Source organism: Mytilus galloprovincialis, chromosome 14 (assembly GCF_965363235.1).
Source record: "Mytilus galloprovincialis chromosome 14, xbMytGall1.hap1.1, whole genome shotgun sequence".
NCBI classification, from domain to species: domain Eukaryota; kingdom Metazoa; phylum Mollusca; class Bivalvia; order Mytilida; family Mytilidae; genus Mytilus; species Mytilus galloprovincialis.
Window position 1 is genome coordinate 37,149,568 of NC_134851.1, and position 20,235 is coordinate 37,169,802.

The following is a 20,235-nucleotide window of genomic DNA, read 5'->3' on the forward strand; positions in this document are numbered from 1 at the left end:
GAAATTTGTATTAGTGCTTATAATTTTAAGGACTTCAAATGTAAATCTTTAAAGATAATTACATATTTTTTTTTAAAATCTGCTGAAATAACTGGTTCAATGGATGCTGACCAGTTATTTGATACTAGTCCCAACAAAGTACATGTACAGTAAAAAATCTAGTGAGAAAATATTACCTTCCCTGTAAACACTGAAAACTAGATCTTTTCAATGTTTGTCTCATTTTAGCAAGGACGGTAATAAAAATGGATATACATTGAAATAAAATACAAACTCCACCCAATCTGATCATTTTCCTCCTTTAGTATCAAACCTCGAGTACAGCAGGCTATAGCTGCTTAACGTAAATTTAGTTTTAAATGCTAATATGTGAATAAATTCCTGGAGTACCAACTTCAATTTTTTTTCTGTCTGTATGCCTTTTTGGAACATCATTATTATTCGTATATATCCACATCTGCTCGAAATGGGTTGGGGGATGTGGTCAGTCCAATATCTTCTGTAGGGGGATTGTCGCGCTCTCTTCAAGTAAGATAGACCTTGCTAGTTGTAACAATTCCAAAGATCATGTCACAGAGCAAATTGCTGCCCTAACTTAAATAATCCTGTTTTTCATGAGTTGATGTTCAAATTTCTTTCCCTTTGGCCTAGTCGATTAACTTTACAAAACCTTCCCAATAGATTCAGAAATGACATTATTCTCGTCTTGAATCTACAGGAAATATTTACCACTGAACGTTTAGCAACTAACAAGAAAACATTGAAATCCAAACCATGAGAATTTGTTTATTACTTTTATTACTAATCAGTAACTGTACATTTTCTTTAATTAAAACAACTACAGGAAAACTATACAGAGACCAATTATAGTTGCTTACGTCTACGTCATTTTGGTCATTGGTAGATAAATTTTATTTGTCTTATTGGCAATCCTTCCGAATCCCATTATTTTTAACATTCGAAATTCTCTTAATCATGCCATTGTTTACATATTAAATACTTTATTTTTCCATCTTCCGAAGCATGCTTTCAGAACACTTTTTCTACCTCGTTATTGACAATGATTGTTATCTAATGCTGTGATATACAGTCAAAAAGTATATGCTGTAGTATGAATGTCCATGTATATAAACGTCTATAGCCGTTTTAAAATATATGTGTTTTTTTAGGTTGTATCACATTTGTACAAATAAGAAAATGCAGTACAGTTTTTAAACATTTAATATCGGTCAACATAATTATAATCGTCCATTTTTGAATAGTTATCTTGATAATGATACTGTGCATTCCAGACAGGTCTTATAACTTCTTTTGAGATTGTCGAATGGTTATCGTATATGTATATGTTATGCGGTGAATAGGGTTCTCCATGCAACACCCTCCGCGGCCATCTTCCATTTACCATTACTGGAGTTGAGGGGTTATCGTATGCAAAATAATCGGACTGAAAAAACAAAAGACATTAATCAGGTTAGTGTAAAGTACTATCAAAAGTGATTTCAATAAAGTCAATGTTTTTGTTTCGATTTATTGCAATATTTTTTTCAGATTTTGCTTGTCAAACTGATGTACCTACAATGAATAGTATTCTGAATTTTATATGAATGCATAAGGAAATGTTTGTACGTTTGTATATGATGTACCATCTTTGAGTCATTAACTATGTGAACATTTCTAGGGAGAAAACAAGGATTTGAAAGCGTATCGATTTTCAAATAAATGATGTTAAGAAGTACAAATTAGCATGACATACGCGCGTTTCGTCTACAAAAGACTCATGAGTGACAAATAAAAAAGTTAAATCAAGTTCAAAGTCGATGAGCATTAATGATCTTAATTATGATAGAGTTTTTACAGCTTAATCAACGTGTTTGTTAATTAACAAGATGTGCCTCCTAAGTTTAATTCGACATATTTCATGTTTTAGTGTGTCGGTCACAATTATGAAACCAAATTATACTTAGTCTAGTAACATAGTAACATATGATGCTCTTCGAAAATGACAATGTGTTAAACATTCCCGTTGTTCAAAATGTGACTACTATGACAAAAGTCATGCATCTGTGTAAAATGATTCCAATTCATACCTCTGAAGATCTTTTAAAATCCTTTGTATTCCGACTGTGGTATTTAGAGTGTTTTCCCTGTCTTCTATAGTACACTGTTAGACAAAGTATAACGATGCCAAGGATGGTCAAACTAATCACTGCAATACCTACTCCTATCACGACTGGGTCTACAATATGAATAAAAAAAAATAAAAATAAATTTGTAACTTATTTATTGAAAATATTTATTACTGGGCAATATAAATGGGAGACAATGAGAAGTTCCACAAGATTGGAGAGATGCCAACATAGTGCCACTTTACAAGAAAAGGGATACTCACCTAGCGGCCAATTATCGTCCAGTCTCCCTTACCTCCATCACATGTAAGCTGTTAGAGCATATAGTTCACAGTAGCATAATGAAACATTGTGATCAACAAAATATACTCTGTGACAACCAACATGGTTTCAGGAAACGCAGATCATGTGAAAGACAGCTCATCATCACTATTGATCGTATAGCCAAATACCTTTCAAATGGCACCCAGATTGTCATCATACTCCTGGACTTTGAAACGGCATTTGACAAGGTTCCTCATACAAGACTACTGTACAAACTAAAATTTTATGGAGTAAGGGGCCGGACAAACTACTGGATCAGTTCATTACTATCAAACAGGAAACAACAGGTAGTATTGGAAGGGGCTAGATCTCAACAAGACTATGTTCTGTCAGGAGTGCCACAGAGCACAGTACTAGGTCCTTTATTGTTCCTAAAATACATTAATTACATGCCCGGACAACAGTTTATACATGCTCTATCGTATCCAGAATGAGCTGATAGACATCAACAAGAGTACTTACCTCAAAGGTGGCGACAGTAGAACTCGTGGAGGACACAAGTTTTACCAACAGAGGGTCACCAGTGATTCTACAGGAACTCATTCTTTCCAAGAACAATCATGGAATGAAATACATTACCGTCCAGGGTTGCCGAAGCGTGATCAGTTGAAGATTTCCGCTCAGGGCTACAGACAACACATTAATACCAGACTGAACGATTGTACATAATTTTAACCGTAACAACCTGATTTTATTGTAAATACTGTATATATAGCTTTAGAGGACTAGATATGTAATGTCACCATGCGTAGTCCCGCAGAGTTTAAACGTTTCATTCAAGGAACCCAACTCTTATATGGAAGAAGAAGACGAAGAAGAAGAAGAGTACACGTTCTAGTGATACAGTTCACTGTTAAACTATTACTGGATATTCCGTAAAGCTCGATACAAATTTATCTGTAAATCAAATCTAAAAACAAAGGCTGAAGAGCTAACAAACAAAATTGCCAACAGTAAAGCCAAACCCGAACAAGGATACAGAGCTTGGCATGAGAGAAGAAAAGTATCAGATGTACTTCTTCGTACAAAAATCAAGTAAAACCCCTTGAATAAGAACTCTGATAATTGACGTTTAACATGTCAAGACTATAATCATTGTTAATTGAATTGATGTTAACATTGTTAACCTACCTATAATACTGTAAATATTATCTACAACATCAGTTTCATTAAGAGTAGATGTGCCTGGCTGCTGAGTTGTGTCTGTTGATACTATTGTTGCTTTCTGTGTCGGTGTTGATTCTGTTATAGTTTTGGTTGAACCAACTTTTTGGGCCGTTGAGGTTAGAACAGTTGTGGTAGTTTTAACATATTCTGTTGTTGATTTCGACGTTTCTTCAAGTCTCGTTGTTAATTCCGTTGTTGCAGTCACACCTTTAGTTGAACTTTTCGGTTTTGTTGTTGTAGTGGTAGCTGATGTAGTTTCTACCTGTTCTGTCGATGGTGATTTAGGTGTTGTTGCAACACTTGGAGTTGTTGAAGGGTTGGTCGTTATTTTTTGAGGTGTTGTAGTATCTGCCATTGTTGTATGAATTGCGGGAGTTGTAGTTTTTGATTCAGTAGATTTTTCCATTGTTGTTTTAGTTTCGGAAGTGGTTTCTGGTTCCGTAGGAGTTGTTTTTAACGGCGTAGATGTATCCGAACCCTCTGTTGTAAAATGTTCTGTACTAGTGACATAACGTTGTGTTGAAATAGGTACTGTCGTTGTTTCAGGGAAACATGAACCACAACAAAATTGAGACACAACAGGTTGAGAAGTACATAGGCCTGGATTGTTAGCATACGCATCTGCGCATGTCCAACCAACGTTACTAAATATAATACCTTTCCTGTCACCATACAAACAGTTTTCTGTAAAAGAGTTAATTTTATAATAAAAATACTATGGTCTTGTACTAGGTAATACAATTAACGGTACCAATTTTCTGGCACCAGATGCGCATTTCGACAATACATGTCTCTTCAGTGATGCTCGTGGCCAAAATATCTGAGATCCAAAGCTTATATAAAAGATGAAGAGCTATAATCCAAAAGGTCCAAAAAGTATAGCCAAATCCGTAAAATGTGGTTTATTTTTACAGCTTTCCGGCTAAATTGATATTTATGCAAGACAAAAAAAAATATAACATAAAGAATAGTTGAATGAACTAGTAGTATATAGTAATTTCACATTTGGATCTATGTTTATCTTCGTTTTCTGGGATTTAGAACACATCAAAGATACAAGACTACTAATTTGGCACGCCACGGTCATTCAGATGTGTGTTTTGTCTACTTGTCACTCATCAGTTAGCGCAAATCAAATATAAATATTGTGGATTAAAAACAGAAAATTCAAAAAGGTTATACAAGATACTGTGAAAGCAATCTATTTCCGGGGGTAGCAAAACCTCGGTGTTAAGGTACTAATAATTCAATATCTTATAAACAAAAGTTTAAAAAAATGTTTAGTCTCATTGTGTAATGTTATGCATTGACACAGTACTGATGCGCTAAGATGAGCAATGAACAAAACTGGACTAAGTTGTAGTTTTGACAAATCACAGACTAATATAAAATATATAACGTACTAATTGTTTGAGCAAACAATTTCCGGAACTCAATCGTCAAAAAAAGACTGAGCTAGAATGTGTACTTTTATGAAATATATTTTCAAACTATGTGAAAATTAGCGGCAAGTTTTTAATAAGTTTTGGATTTTTATGTTAGACATAAAAAATATGTTGAGTTATATTATCATTCATAATAGGTATTTTTTTGTTTTTAGATTTTTGTCCCTTTCCCCGGGGAAAATAGCAATTAAACAGTAAAGGACTTAGGTGTTATACTAAAAGCAAAACAGACAGTGTAAGTGTCTTTGTTTTTTAAAATCAAATCAAGTAGTTGAAATCAACGAATCCTTTTTTTTTTCATAATAAGATCGACTATAACATCATTGCCATTGCATTTAACAGAACAAAAGAGAGACGAAATATACAAGAGGAGCATTCAAACTAACAAATAAAACGTACTAATATATATAGTGCACCAAACTCCGAAACAGTGGTGATGTTGCTGCGCTAAAGTCAATGTAGCGTAGTAAAGAGGACGTAACCGCTGTTTCGGAGTTTGATAATGCACTGGACTGCTGCCTGCCATTCTGTTTTGTTTCTCGAATTGTAATAGTCTCAATCGTTCAGACATTTTGAAAATCAAGTGTTTCTTTGCAAAGCCAATCGTCAAAGAAACGGAGGCTAGAACTACATCTCTTGGTTAACTAAAACCTGAATACCATGATACTTCATTCGTCATAACAATATTACAATGAATGATCACGGTAGGTAATGTATATTCACCAGTGAATAATTAGACAGATAAAATGGTTATAAAAAAACAATAAATTACGCAGGTACTTACATTCATATATATATGTAATATTTAAAGTAGTCTTTGGAACGTATTTGATAGGTGCAATTGTTATTAATGTCGATGAAGACAAAGAGATGTAGATTATTTCCCCAAGGAGACAGTATACTATCAAAAAATACTAATAATACATCCAGGCGAAAAATAGTCTAGAAAGGTGTTAGTACAATATGCCAAGCTCTAAATCGTCCCGAGCTCTAAAATTGTTAAAGAGATACTATCCTCCCCTACAACCAAATTCTCTAAATTATAACAAAAGTATTCTAAAAACGACACAATACAACTTAGGACAGGTAATACATTATTGCCACATATTCAAGTAAAATATATATTTTTTGACCTTTTTACCTATTGTGTCTCTTTCTTCTTATACGTATCGATGACAGTATAATGGAATTTGATGCGACTGTCATACAAGTGAGAGGTTTAGCTAGCTATAAAACCAGGATCAATCCACCATTTTCTACATTTGAAAATGCCTATACCAAGTCAGGAATATGACAGTTCTTGTCCATTAGTTTTTGATGCGTTTTGTTACTTGATTTTGCCATATGATTATAGACTTTCCAAATTGATTTTCCTCTGAGTTCAGTATTTTTGTGATTTTACTTTTTTTCATAACTTGGTTTTTGGATCATCCCTTTTTGCTTCCAGGTTCAACTTATTCAATACGTTCATAAATTTCATCGCTGATTAATTCATGCATGGATTAGTGTGACTATAAATTTTCATTTTATTTCACGTGCAATTAGTTGCTAGCTCTCATCAAAGACATCCAGGCTAATAATTTGTACGCCAGACCCCTGTGTAGTCCACACAGATTCGTTACCACCGTTTTGCTCTTCAACTTGTTCCTTTTCTAACTTCAGCCTCGACTGTACTTACATTATTTCTCTTCTAATGTTCGAGAAATTAACCTTACCGTTCCCTTTGGGGGCTTTAACATCCTGGGTACACACACCAGAAACACACCACTAAAATGGTAAAACCAATTTGTTATCTAACGTAATATAAAACACTGCTTGACCAAGTTGTATTATAAACGCATTCTTGAATATCACTGAACTTTTTTTCTCTATAGACAATGATAGATTATTACTTTGAGCGATGAAATTGCAAAACACCAATCTCAAGGTTCATCATAACAAACGGACAAATATGGCTGTATTTACATGCCAAAAAGTACTCTGAGTACAGACTTACCTGTGAACTTGGAAACATTTTAATGCCTGGCATCCACTAGATATAGTAAAGTTAAATGCATTTTGTGTTTCAGAAAGATAAAATCTCTTTTGGATTTTGATGGGCATTTTTTTTCCTTCATGCTAAAGGTGTGAACATTAACTAAGTTGTGGTACAACTATGAGATGCACCCTCAGGTAAAAAACCAGTTTGTATTGTTTTGATTGTCCTTAATTGACATGGACAAGAGGTATCTTCACAACTATAGGTGAATTAAAGAGTTTATCTGAGTCAGCTGTGAGTGGACAGTATCAAAGTAATTCAGGTGTTTGTTTATTTTTGCACCTTCTGCTGAAAGGAAAAAAAAAATGCCCATCAAAAACCAAGAAAGATTTTATCTTTCTTAAATACAAAATGCATTTAACTTTTATATATCTAGTGGATACTAGGCATTAAAACTTTCCAAACAGCACAGGTAAGTATGTACACAGAGTGGTTTTGAGGTGAAAATATGGCCATATTTGCATGTCCATTTGTTATCATGAACCTTAACAAATATTTTTAAGTTTATTAGAAAATATCAGAAGGTTTACCTTCGATAGCAATACTAGTATACAAAATAAAATTATTAAAGTATTTAAAAAAGAATAGTTTTAAAACACCAGTTCTAATGACAGTTAAGTTTGATAATATTAAACCTAGTAGCAATACGGCAAATGAAGTCATGACAATAGTCTTTATCGTTCTGTATCACATGAATAAAAGAACTGTAAAATATCATGTATGCCTCTTAATAATGTAAAAAACAATGGTTTAGCTAAGATCAAATGAGTTTAATTCACTCACCTTTTGATTGCCACACTGCGTTCCTGTCCCTGCAACCGCTGACTGGCATTGAGCAATGTCTTGTTTGTAACACCAAAGAATATTACATATTGTCGAAAAATCGGCGTTGTATTGTTCCTTTAATTATAAAAATATGGAAATGAATTCACAGTAAATTATTCGATAACAGCAGCAAAGGTATCTAATAAAGGTCTATCTCATATACAATTTCCTAAGGTATATATTAAAAGTAATTGTAACTTCTCTAATAGAATTATGGGATGGAACGACTGAAATTGATAACACGTTAGATTTACGGTAAAATCAAGAAGTAGTGTCCTCATGAGAGATGTTTCGCTGTCTTTGACCTATATGACAACATAGTTATCGGATTTGTTTCTAGCGTTAATTCCCTTTTCTGAATTTGATCTAAACTTTTAAAAATCAAACAATGGACGAGTTTATCGACTCCAAGCATGTGTTCTAATTAAGAAACGCGGACGATACTGATCGTGAATCGAAGACATACTACCAACGCCAAAATAAACTTCACACGTGACATTCAAAGTCATGTGCCTTTCAAACTATAAACAGTAAGTACTCATACAGTTACTCTTATTTTTTAAGAGCTAGAACATTTTTTTATTGAAGCATATTTGATAAAACATTAGTTTGGTGTCAGTAAAACTACCTTATATTATGATGACAGTATTACAAAATTCGCAGTTCATCTACAGTGGTTATTAGCTTATCAACACTGAGGTGGTGAGAACTAAACCCCTATGTGTCATAAACCCCTCTTTGTCAAAGTATTTTCAACTTCAATTGGTCATTTCAGAATCTAAAGCATCATGGGTAATTTTATTGTTCGTACCCCAAAATGAAAATAATGTCATGTCATTGGTTAAATTTCCATTGTTTATGATATTTTTAACCAATCAGGACGTTTTGGTGGACACTTTTGAAAATATTACCCAGAATGCATTAGATTCTGAAACGGCGAATTGACAATGACCACCAGTTTTCCTGTCGAAGTTCATTGGTTTGTTTCAATGTACTCCTGTTTAATCCATCATCCAAAAATGACCGTCGTAATATAGCCAAATGTGTTAAGAACACTGATTCGACCATATTCATTATGCTATTGATGATGTATAATACAGAACACAGATGAAAATATACTGTTTTGAACGATCCTGGTTCAGTAAATCTGCAAAAGCGCTGTTACATGTATTGAACTACATCAAGTAAATTAGAAAATCTCGATATTAGATAGACACGAAGTGGACATGAATAGATTAAACGCGAAATAAAGTATCCCCGAAAATAAGTTGGTTTACAATATTACTGTATTTTTTTTACCCTGCACAAGTATGATCCATCTCCGTGCAGCTGTACACATTGACTATCTGCATTATATACTTGTCCTGCTAGAAACTGGTCGTAAGGAGATTGAGCTGTCGGGTCAAAACTTGGACTTAATGTCTTCATACAATTGTTATTAACCCTATGGATATAAAAAGCGCCATATTTATTTTGAAAAAATTACAATTTTTCTAGATATACTTTCCCATATTTTTCGTCAGTCAATAACACAATTGTATCGTGTTTCATAAATGTTCTGCACTACTTCACTATAAATCGTTATAAAAGATTGGTTATATGAACAGATGTAGGAAAACGCATACAAAGACCAAAACAAATGGTAATGGCATTCATACGAATATACGAGGATGTGGAATGATTGCCAATGAGACAACCCTCCACTAGAGACGAATGACCTAGACGTTAAAATCTATAATAGGTCACCATAAAACCATCAAAAATAAGCAAAGCCGATAAACGGGCTTGTTTATGTATAAAACAAGAAATTCTGAAAGCAATTCAATTGAGAAAAAGATCGGCCTGGTTTATGTATAATACAATGATCTAAAAACGATATACTGTACAGAAACAAACGACAACTACTGAATCACATGTTCCTGACTTGGGACAGACACATACACATGTAGTGGGGTTAAACAAGTTTGTTTGCACCAAACTCTCTCCCTAACCTTGGAAAGTGATGTTAAAGTATAAAATGAGGAATAAACTTAAAAAAGCAATCAAAAAGCAAAATTGCATCGTGATACCGTCCTTACTAAAATACACTGATACTGTCATATAAAGTACACTCATTTTACAATTCTTTGATCATGTTGATGGTATCCACAGAGTTGTCTTTTTTTTCGATGATTTGTAAACATAAAGATGAGGATTGGCTATTATTGACCAAATTTGTATACCAATTATATGTATATTTCACTTTAACTGAATTTGATTTCCGTTAGAAGGTTATTTGGAGGAAGGACCACAACAGTTCGTCAGTGGTTATCGTTTTTTGATCCTAGTATACATGTATAAATATTTGTGGAGTAAGACTTGTACAACAAGAATAAACCTGCAGGCGCATTCTTAACATCTGATGGCATGAAAATATATCAAACCAAGATCCGTAGGAAAATACAATACCCACTTGATAAAGAGTTTTAAAAAGAGAAAATGAATAATGTACACACTGAGGAAGCAAAATGAAAATAACAGCAATTCCGATCATAATGGAACCCACAAATCAGCGGCAAACCCATATACACTTGAAAAGAAACATTCTAGCTTAGATGTAGAAATACGATACAAGTAGCATGATCTGGACAGGCTAGCAAAATAATAGAACTAGGTGAAGAAATATCGTCAGTGGCCTATGCTTTATCAACGGAAAACAAGATTCAGCAAAGTAAGCATACATGTAAAAGACAATTGTTTAGTTTGTAAGTTAGTGAATACATAATGGTAGATCCAAGTCTGTTTGTGACTGGTTTTTTTTTCTAATCTATTCAATAATTTAATATAGTCAAATTTTTGAAAAAAATATTTGCTTAACTTTGAATTTTTCGAAAAAAGAAGGATTAATTCTTCATTAAGAATACATATTTGAAAGAACTTTTTTGATCCGATCGTGACTCATAATCATGAGTCTTTTAAAGACGAAACACATTTTTGGAGTAAACAATTATAACCCGTACAAAGCATATAGTAAATGTTTTGTGACACAATTATAGATCATGAACTGATATTAATATCAAAATATACCATCTTTAACGACCTGACAACAGTATGGTAACAATATCCTTTCTGAATAATTTAAGTCTGTTTTTAAATGTTTGGTTATTTTTTGCAGTGAATGCGGACATTTATTTACTTGGTAAAGAATATTACAATAACAGATTGGATGTGAAATACCCGAACCTATAAGATGTCTGTATGTTGTTTTTTTTTACGAATGAAGTCCTTGTTCCTATGATAAAATTTAGAAAATGTTTTGAATAGTTTGTGATTTCGAAAACTCTTGTGTAATAATTCTTCAGTAATACATAGATTGCTTTCGTTAAAATCAAATACGTTGTTATATGCACGAGCGAATCGAACAAGTTGAGATATATAAACACCATAAGATGAAGGCAAGGAAACGTCACCATCTAAATAATTCACAATAGGAAATAAATTATCTGTTTTATCACAAATTTTGATTTTTCAAAAAAGCAAAATGAATTAAGATTGCATGCCTTGTATTTTGTTGTATCCTTCGGTAGGTTTCTTATTAACATATTTATTAACGATGTTCTAGTCTGTCTATACATTCTGTTTTGCAACTTATACTACTTAAAACTTACGAATCAAGTTGATCGATGTATGAGGTAAAATATTGTGTAGAACAAGAAGAGAATATCCAAGGATGTGCTGCAGTGGCCCCTTGTTGTGGCATACTAGATGGTGCCATTATATATGCGTCAGATGAACTACACAGGTTACCAGTACCGTCATGTTTGGCACTCAAACTGAAAAAAGAAGATGTGGTACATGTATGCTTGCTATTGACGTCAATGAGACAATTCGTCGCAATAAACCAAATGACACAGAAATTAACCATAAGCAACAAAATGCAAAACAGCATTGTTAAAAAAATATTTTCTTGACGCTTATACATTGAATGCATTTATACATTTTCAGTTACGTGCAGCGTGTATATGTTTACGCTCTATGTAACTGAAAATATGAACTGTCAACGGATAAATCTTGTTCATAAGCATTTCAGAATTTTATTAGAATGGTCACCTTAATGATCGTAAGCATATGTATTGAATGGAACAGTTTTAGTCTAACATAACAAAAATACTATATATAGGGCTTACCAGTGTCCTAGTTCGTGCGCTGCTGTTGTTATGACAACGAAATCAAATCTTTCCTCAACTATGGATTGGCTGTTTTCTGTACACACAGCACTAGTGAAAGCTAGACCTATACAATGGGTCACAACTCATTTTAGATACATTGTAGTTTAAAGAGTATGCCCAATACAAACCAATATTTCTACAAAAAACAGTGCTGGATACACAGTCAACTTTTGTTTGTTTTACCATCTTGATTACAGTCACTGTCAGAACAAGGCCTTATTTTAATCTTATCAGAAAGTTATATACAGATTTTTTTTAACGAATATATGTATCATTTTTAGGTCCATTGAAAAGTTGTTTTTAAGGTTGACGAAATTTGACGAAATTGATTCAAACTGACTGCTGATAACAAAATAGTATTTCACAACTCAGCGTTCATAAATTTATGAAACAAAGACAATTATATTCTATTTTTGGGGTGTAAAAAATCGTAGCAAATGCCCTTTAAATTATGCATTTAAAAAGATGCACATGACATTAAATATTTAAAACCACCTAATACATATTAGCACGTGATATGGTAAATGTCTTACCTGCATTTCCTGTTAACCCAGATGCTGTCAGATCGTATCTTTAAATAAAATAGAAATTGTTGGATGGTATAAATTGCTGATACACTACAGCTTTGGAGACACATGCCGTTTGATTTTACATATAAAACACAAATAATTCAGACTTACCAGTGAATTAAAGAAAATCTCATATTTTGACCTATGGTAGTATGAAAAACTTGAATGTGATATTATTGCCAATGCGAAATCTACCTTCAAGAGTTTAAGTGCTCAGTCTTGTTTTTACGTTGTGTTGTTTTGTCTTATGGTCAATTTTCGTTTCTTTTTTTGTCAGCGTTTGTCAATTTGTCATCGATTCATGAATGTGAATGTCCCTTTAATATATTCCACCTGCATGATTGTATCTTTGACTGGCATATACAGCTGATTTACGAATTAATGTTTGCTTCGTAAAAGACTATATTTTTTATCAAGAGGCTGAGTCCCAAGGGCTTAACCAGGGTAAATTGGATGTGGATGCCTGAACACGCCGAGCGGAGCGAGTTGAAAAAAATTTGGGACCTTTTTATGCAGAAAATTAAATTTTTTCGGTCTTTTTCTTTGAATGAATTTGTACTTACCCCAGATTCCGACACCTCTTAGATTTTTGTTTTAAATCAATGAATAATAGCCTTGAAAATATCGAATAGGGTCACAATGATAATTTTATCATTTAAATATTTACAAAAATATTAACAATTCAGAATATTTACAACAAAAAGTTCAGCTTTCTTCCCCTAACTGTTGCAAATTTTGTAATAACATTTTGTCTATCGATTTGACTTGCACATACAGCGGATTTACGAATTAATATTTGCTTGGTAAAAGACAATATTATTTTTATCAAGAGGCTGAGTCATTGTTCAGAGATATTAGTTACGTGTTAGGAATTTAGAAAAAGATTCCGCGAATAAATGAAATTGCAGTATATCCTTATAAAATAAAGACTTATTATATTTACCGGGTAAACAGCATTGCATGATCGTGATCTGGTAATCCGGTTTGTAGGTTCACCCATGTTTGGAAATTCCCTAAACCAACAGTCGAATCCACTCTGTTGGGGGTAAATGACGCATCTTTAATATTCTCTGTCCATGGAGCGTCACCTGGTGTCTACAAATAAAGGAACTTAACATGAAATGTTTGATGGGTTACCGTCTTGTTAACATTGAATATGAAGGCAAAACTAAGTAGTTAACCAATTTTTTTTTACTAATAAATCCATATAAAAGAGACAAATTAGGATAACAAACAAAAACTGACGATACCACATGAGCTTAAAGAGCTAGCTAGACCGAGTGAGTCGACAGGGTAAGCATTTCCTGCTTTGCATGCATTACCTGACATGCGTATTCACACACCAAGAGTAACCACGATGACAACATTTGTTTCTAACATATAGCACATGTAACTCATTTTATTTTTCATTTCATCTAACGTTCAAAGAAAACTAACCGAATGTTTAAATATGGAATTATTGGAATGAATTAAACTATGTATCATTAAAATGTATAGTATGCTGTAATTTTTCGTGGATTATATTCCTTGTTTTTTCCCTAGCTTTCCGATCTATACTGTGACTCTCATTTTACCCGATTATATAATGTATTGAATTGCTGTATTCAAATAGAAGAAAATCCGTATATGGTATAATTGCGACTACTTATAATTGCATGAATAGTCTAGAACAGCTAAAGTGAACAGGTCGAGAAAAAGTTGGTTGACAGTATTTAAATCTTAAAATATATAATATACCTGAGAAATAATAATTCCAGCAAATAAAATAGATATTGTGTAAGCTGAAGTTTGGATATTTTTATACATGGCGTCCATCTGAAACAAAATAATAAATATAGCAAAATTACTACTAGAAGTGTATAACTGAAATAGAATTTACTCAACTTATGTAATTTTCCATTTCAGATTTTAATTAATTCTGAGTAATATTATCAAAAGCGTAAACCAATACGTTGAGGGTTGCTACCATATATCTATAATATCTATATTATCATAAATATATATATAACAAGCATGAAAGTTAAACCAATATTATGAAGTTTACCTTTACAATAATTCATACGTGAATTTACAAAACAGACCTTATGCAACGCTTACCCCGTTCAGAACAAAAGCATAATACTGACGAATTGTTGTCAGGGCGTCTGTTTCCTTTTCCTGTATTGTGGATTTATCACTCTTAGCATACCAACTGAAAAAGTTACAATAGCCTATGTTGAACATCGTATCACATCACAAACAGTGTTTCAATGATACATCCTGAAACGAAAGCAGTTTGACACCCATGCTCCCCAACTTAGAATAGTTATGGCACTAAAAAAAGTTTGACACAACATAATTGGATGAAAAATAAAATGCTGAGTGATACAAAATGTAATTAGATACTGAAATTGTCTTTATCGAATTAATTTTTCAAAATTAAATCAATAAAATCATAATATATCAGCTTAGTAAAACTTACTAACTATAAATAGCATAATCACAAAATAAAAGTAATTCTATTTGTTGGCTTCCAGTGGCTCTTTTTCGTCTGTGGTAATTAGTCTGATTTTTGAAACTGTCACCTATAATTTAAATGTTAAATCAATGTTGTGGTACAGAAAAGACAAAAGCACAATTATAACAGTTTCAGTAGCCACTAAACAGACAAGAAAACCACAGTAGTATTCCAAGAGATCTTTCGAAAGACACGAACAACTCAGTAAAGATATGAAACCTCTAATTCGTGCTCGTTCTGAAAGCATATACAAGAAAAAAGTACATGCTTGAAAGTTAATAGTTCATACGCAAAGCTATTTCATATTAATAAGTAAAATATTATTTAGATATTTTTTGTATTAAATAAAGGGATCTGGGATCACTGTAGAGACCTTGCTGAAATTTTCTTTTGAAAAAACGAAATAGGAAGGCATATGTTGCCTGTTTCTCATATCGGAAGTACCTTTTTGTCGTATTACCAAACTTCCGTGAACTCTACTACAAAAATGTATGCAATTAAAGGCAATAATTAAGCTCACTTTTAGCACAAACTAATGTAAAGTTCTGACATGAAATGTGTGTCACTTTATCTTAACTTCAGAAAAATATCTTCGAATATCTGCGAATAAATCAATTAGTATAAATCATATACATGAAATAATGGTTTTATTCCTATAGATTAAAAATGTGTATAATACATTTAAGTTGTAATTTTTTTTTTATTAGAAAGAGCAGATGATTGTAACACAAGTGAACTCATAGTTGTACAAAACATGATAACTATAAAAAAAATTAATAACATTTGAAATGATTTTTACGATGCAACTCGTCCTCTAGCTTATTGGCTGAACATTTTTGTCTATCAGCTCATAGTCATAATTTTATCATGTGACCGTCACGTCATTAACTTTTTTTCATGATTATCTCCTCAAAACTGGAAATAAGAATTAAAATACAAAGGAGTAACTGTAATATTCTTCCGTTTATTCAAAATATCTTCCAAAATGTGGTGCACACTTAAAATTAACCGTTACGCAGGGTATTCAGTTAGTACAGCATGTTTAGGATATTCTGTTAAAGACAGGAAAATTTTTTTAATCTTTAATTTTTGTGCACAACAGTTTGTTCATATTCCTAATTTTTAATTGCTTGATATGCGAAAATTTAAAAGGCATTTCAATTCAAAAGAATTTTACTTTTCAAGCTTCTAAATCCGCAGACAGTGTTAACAATAAAGTGAAACAGAGTACCATGAACATATTTACCAATTTTATAAACGTCATCAAATTGAACATTTCTTTTGCGTTCTTTTATAAGATGAACATTTCCAAGTCTTCCATGAAAGGAGGAATAGTTTCTTTGTGATAAAGTCTGTATAATATACTCCTCCCCTCCAAAGCTGAACATTCCAAACTGAAATCACATAAAAAATCCAATTAGGGAGCCACCATTTAAGTTAAAGGTTGCGTTATGTTTTTTTCGTATGTTTTTCAACACTTAAAGATATATGAGATAACTGGATTCAGAATATTTGTTTTTCATCTGCTTGATCACAATATATTTTTTTCATCTAACGGGATCAGAATAATTAAAAAAAGAAAACAAACCCATAACCCATTTTCGAAGTAAAATGGTCGTTCCCCGACGTCCTTTAAAGGGACAGAGGCAAAAGATATCAAAGTTACATTCATATTTAAAAAAACAAACTTGCAAAGCCATTGCTAAAAGCGAAAAACGACGAAATAGGCATACACAACATAAATTAAACTAAAGATTGGACAACACAAAAACTGTGAATATATTAGGAGGTCTGGAAGGGTAGATCCGATTGTATATTTGGTTCAAGTTATGAACATATTTTATAATATTAAGTCATGTATATAAGTTGGTACATGATTTTGAAATGGGGACTTCCTACTTTGGTCGGTACACTAAACTTTCAGTAGACACACATGAAAAATCCAATTGTTACTGATAAATCTATATTGTTTTGGCAGTGAACTACATAGACAGCAGCAATTACAGGCGAAACACAGGGATTTGGGTATCCTATTCGATTTTGTTCTTTTTATTATCGTTTATATATAGGTGTTGTCCTTGATAATCTATTCCTTATTCGCATTTCTTTTCGTTAAAGGAATATCTTGAACAAGGACAACCACGGTCGTTGACTTTTAAACTAATTCAAATTCAAATTGAATTGAACTCAGATAGTTAAATACGATATCATTCTCTGTACCTAATATGCTTCACAAAAGTATTACATTTTAACGATAAAGGTATTGTATACTTATGATCAAATTTCAATTAAACTACTTGTCCACGGAATTTAATTGACAAAAAGTCGAGAGAAAGGTTATTTCGTGTGTTTATTAAGGTTAACAATATTGACAGAGCTTATAGAATTTTTCTCACAAAACCTTTTTGGTTGAAAAATCAGCATTGTAAATATCAACACCTACAAAATATAAACGTATTTAGACGGTCGTGCTAGACATGTTGTATATTCATTTCATTTTTAATTTATTCATATCGTATAACCTAATATTATTGCGCTTTGAAATTTAATACACTGTTATAATAATAAAAAAAACCTTGAAGACAAATTTGTAAATAACTGCCATTAACGTTAAATACGTTTTTTTTTTATTTACTCCAAACTATTAAAAAATAAATATTGGAAATAGAATATTAAAATGCAAAATTAACATATAGTAATATTATAAATTTGTACAAGTATATATAAAGTGAGCAAAATGAAGTATCTCAAATCGTTTTTTGATTAAATGTATACCATCCTTAACGGTGTATTCCAGCTGTGTCTGTGGTGAAGAAATTACAGTCACACACGATGTGACATTGAACATTCTGAAACTTTCATGTAATAGCTTGATTTAGATATGCAGTATTTCATTTTCAAATATCGAAATGAATATTCTTATTTAGCAAGCCTTTTAACAAATAAGAAGTATCAAATATTATTGTGTTGTAGTTAACGATGTCCGATACTCTAGTTTTTGACATTTTGTCAAAAGTTTTTTGAATCCTCAAGTTTTATCCGTGTAATGCCAATAAAAATTTGGACCGATTTTTTATTTTTTTTTATCAAAATCTTTGTCGTTAATCATGAAAAAAGGATTCCAATGTAAACTATATAAAAAAAAAATAAAGAGAAGCATTTCTCGTTCTGTTTGTTGTGCTTATTGTTGAAGGCCATACAGTGCCCTACAGTTGTTAACTCCTATTTTTATGTTTTTGTTATTACATTTTCATTTTTTAGTGTTTAGTGCCTTACAAAAAGATAATTACCATATTTCGATTTCCTTGTAGATCCTCTTGAATCACAAACGATGCACCATTATTTACGTCTTGATAAAAATTTGAGTTCTAAAAGTAGAAAGGATTGAACTAACATTTGGAACTCATTTGTAATTGTATTAGAAAGGGCAATACATGAGATAATCATTTTTTATTTGTCTGTTTTTCTTGAAGTAAAAATTGACATATCATGATTGGGTAGAACAGACAAAACGCCGTTTTGTAATCAGAAAAATTATTCTAAATCGAGTATAATCAAAAGGAGAAACTAGCGAAATCAGACACGGATGTAGTACATGTAACTGGGTTCCACTCAAAAATGAAATTAATTTGTAAAAACACTATTTAAAAATGAAGAAATAAATGAACAACAACATTGATCTATTATACATGTACCTCTTTTTCACGTCCATTGATTTTTTTCGTTGATCCGTGTTTCATGGTATGAATTGGAACATTCGTATGAATCTTGTCATTACGTACAAGGTGAAGCTTAACATTTGACCTTTCAACTTCAAAGTCAAGGTCATATGTTTCTATATGGTTTGAGCTGTCTATAGACCTTTTAGATCGTTGTCCATTGGATATTTTGATATCAATTTCATCTGTTAATAAATACAGTAGGTTTCAATCATAAAACACATTTATTTTTCATTTTAATTCATTATAATAGATGAGGCCGGTGCTGTCTGAAAAACTGTATCTACGATATAGAGATACATCGTTATAAATGAAAATAACACTCAATAGGCATCGTAAACGCTTAAAACATATGAATTTACCTCATCAGAAACGCTTAAACATAAACATTTGAAATCCTAGGTGGAATTGATAGTTCAATAGTTTGGTGCTACATGTATATGAATAAATTATACATAAAAAGTCAGGTCTATCAATCTTCAGTGTGCTTGATTGTTTTTTGCTTGACGTCTTGCGGCAACTATCTCATGTATATTCAGGACAAAATGACAATTATTAAAACCATAGATTCGGTAAAATAAATGGTTGACAAATACATATAATTGATTGCGTTTGATAGCTGAAACGTCCAGTAGCAAGTGTATCATGCATATTGCTTATAGACGAACTAACAATATATAATGATATGATACCGCAAAGTCGGCAGTTGAATAAGACCCAATCTGCAATGTAAATGCATACAAAAATAGATTATTTTACTAAATACATAGTCTTATCAAGGTGGTTATATAACCTACTTGGTCTTATTTAAAAAAATATATTAAAAGGCCCGTAAAAATGTGTGTCAGTCTTACCATGATATTGAATTTCATCATTAAATGGCAGTTTTAGAAAACACTGACTCCTTGTTATTAACAGTACACTTATGAAAATGAATATTTGCATTTCGTCTACAATACCTCCGGATCGGCAAGCATAACACCAATGTTTTACACGTTATACATGCTGAATTTATCGTACCGATGCGTTTTTTTTTTTAATAATACCACCATTTAAAGCTTAACACTTTTGTGTGTTATGACTCTTATATACACTTGCATATGAAAGAATTTATCTATTGAATTTTTATTGAGATTGCGTGCGTTGGAGTCAGGGGTGACTGATTTCACTGTAATAGTTCATACCGTGACTTTTTAATAATTCATAAATATTTTATTAGATAGATTGAGTTCTTTATGATTTTGGGATTAAACAAAATGAATAAATGTGTAGTTCTTTTACTGAATTCTAAATTTGAAACGATCTATTAAATGAATA

General features: G+C 32.1%; 1 protein-coding gene across 1 annotated transcript; it reads right to left on the bottom strand.

Moving 5' to 3' along the window:
- Positions 1-1,203: 1,203 nt before the first annotated feature.
- On the bottom strand, positions 1,204-19,940 carry LOC143058671 (uncharacterized). Its single transcript, XM_076232135.1, has 17 exons — positions 19,773-19,940; positions 18,895-19,103; positions 18,490-18,567; positions 16,446-16,593; positions 15,164-15,266; positions 14,800-14,893; positions 14,440-14,517; positions 13,646-13,797; positions 12,667-12,704; positions 12,092-12,197; positions 11,573-11,737; positions 9,225-9,369; positions 7,884-8,000; positions 6,778-6,829; positions 3,582-4,301; positions 2,088-2,236; positions 1,204-1,444 (listed from the first exon to the last, which is right to left on the bottom strand). The coding sequence occupies exons 1-17, from the start codon at positions 19,861-19,863 to the stop codon at positions 1,220-1,222; spliced, it is 2,670 nt and encodes an 889-aa protein (XP_076088250.1). The 5' UTR covers positions 19,864-19,940; the 3' UTR covers positions 1,204-1,219.
- Positions 19,941-20,235: the final 295 nt, after the last annotated feature.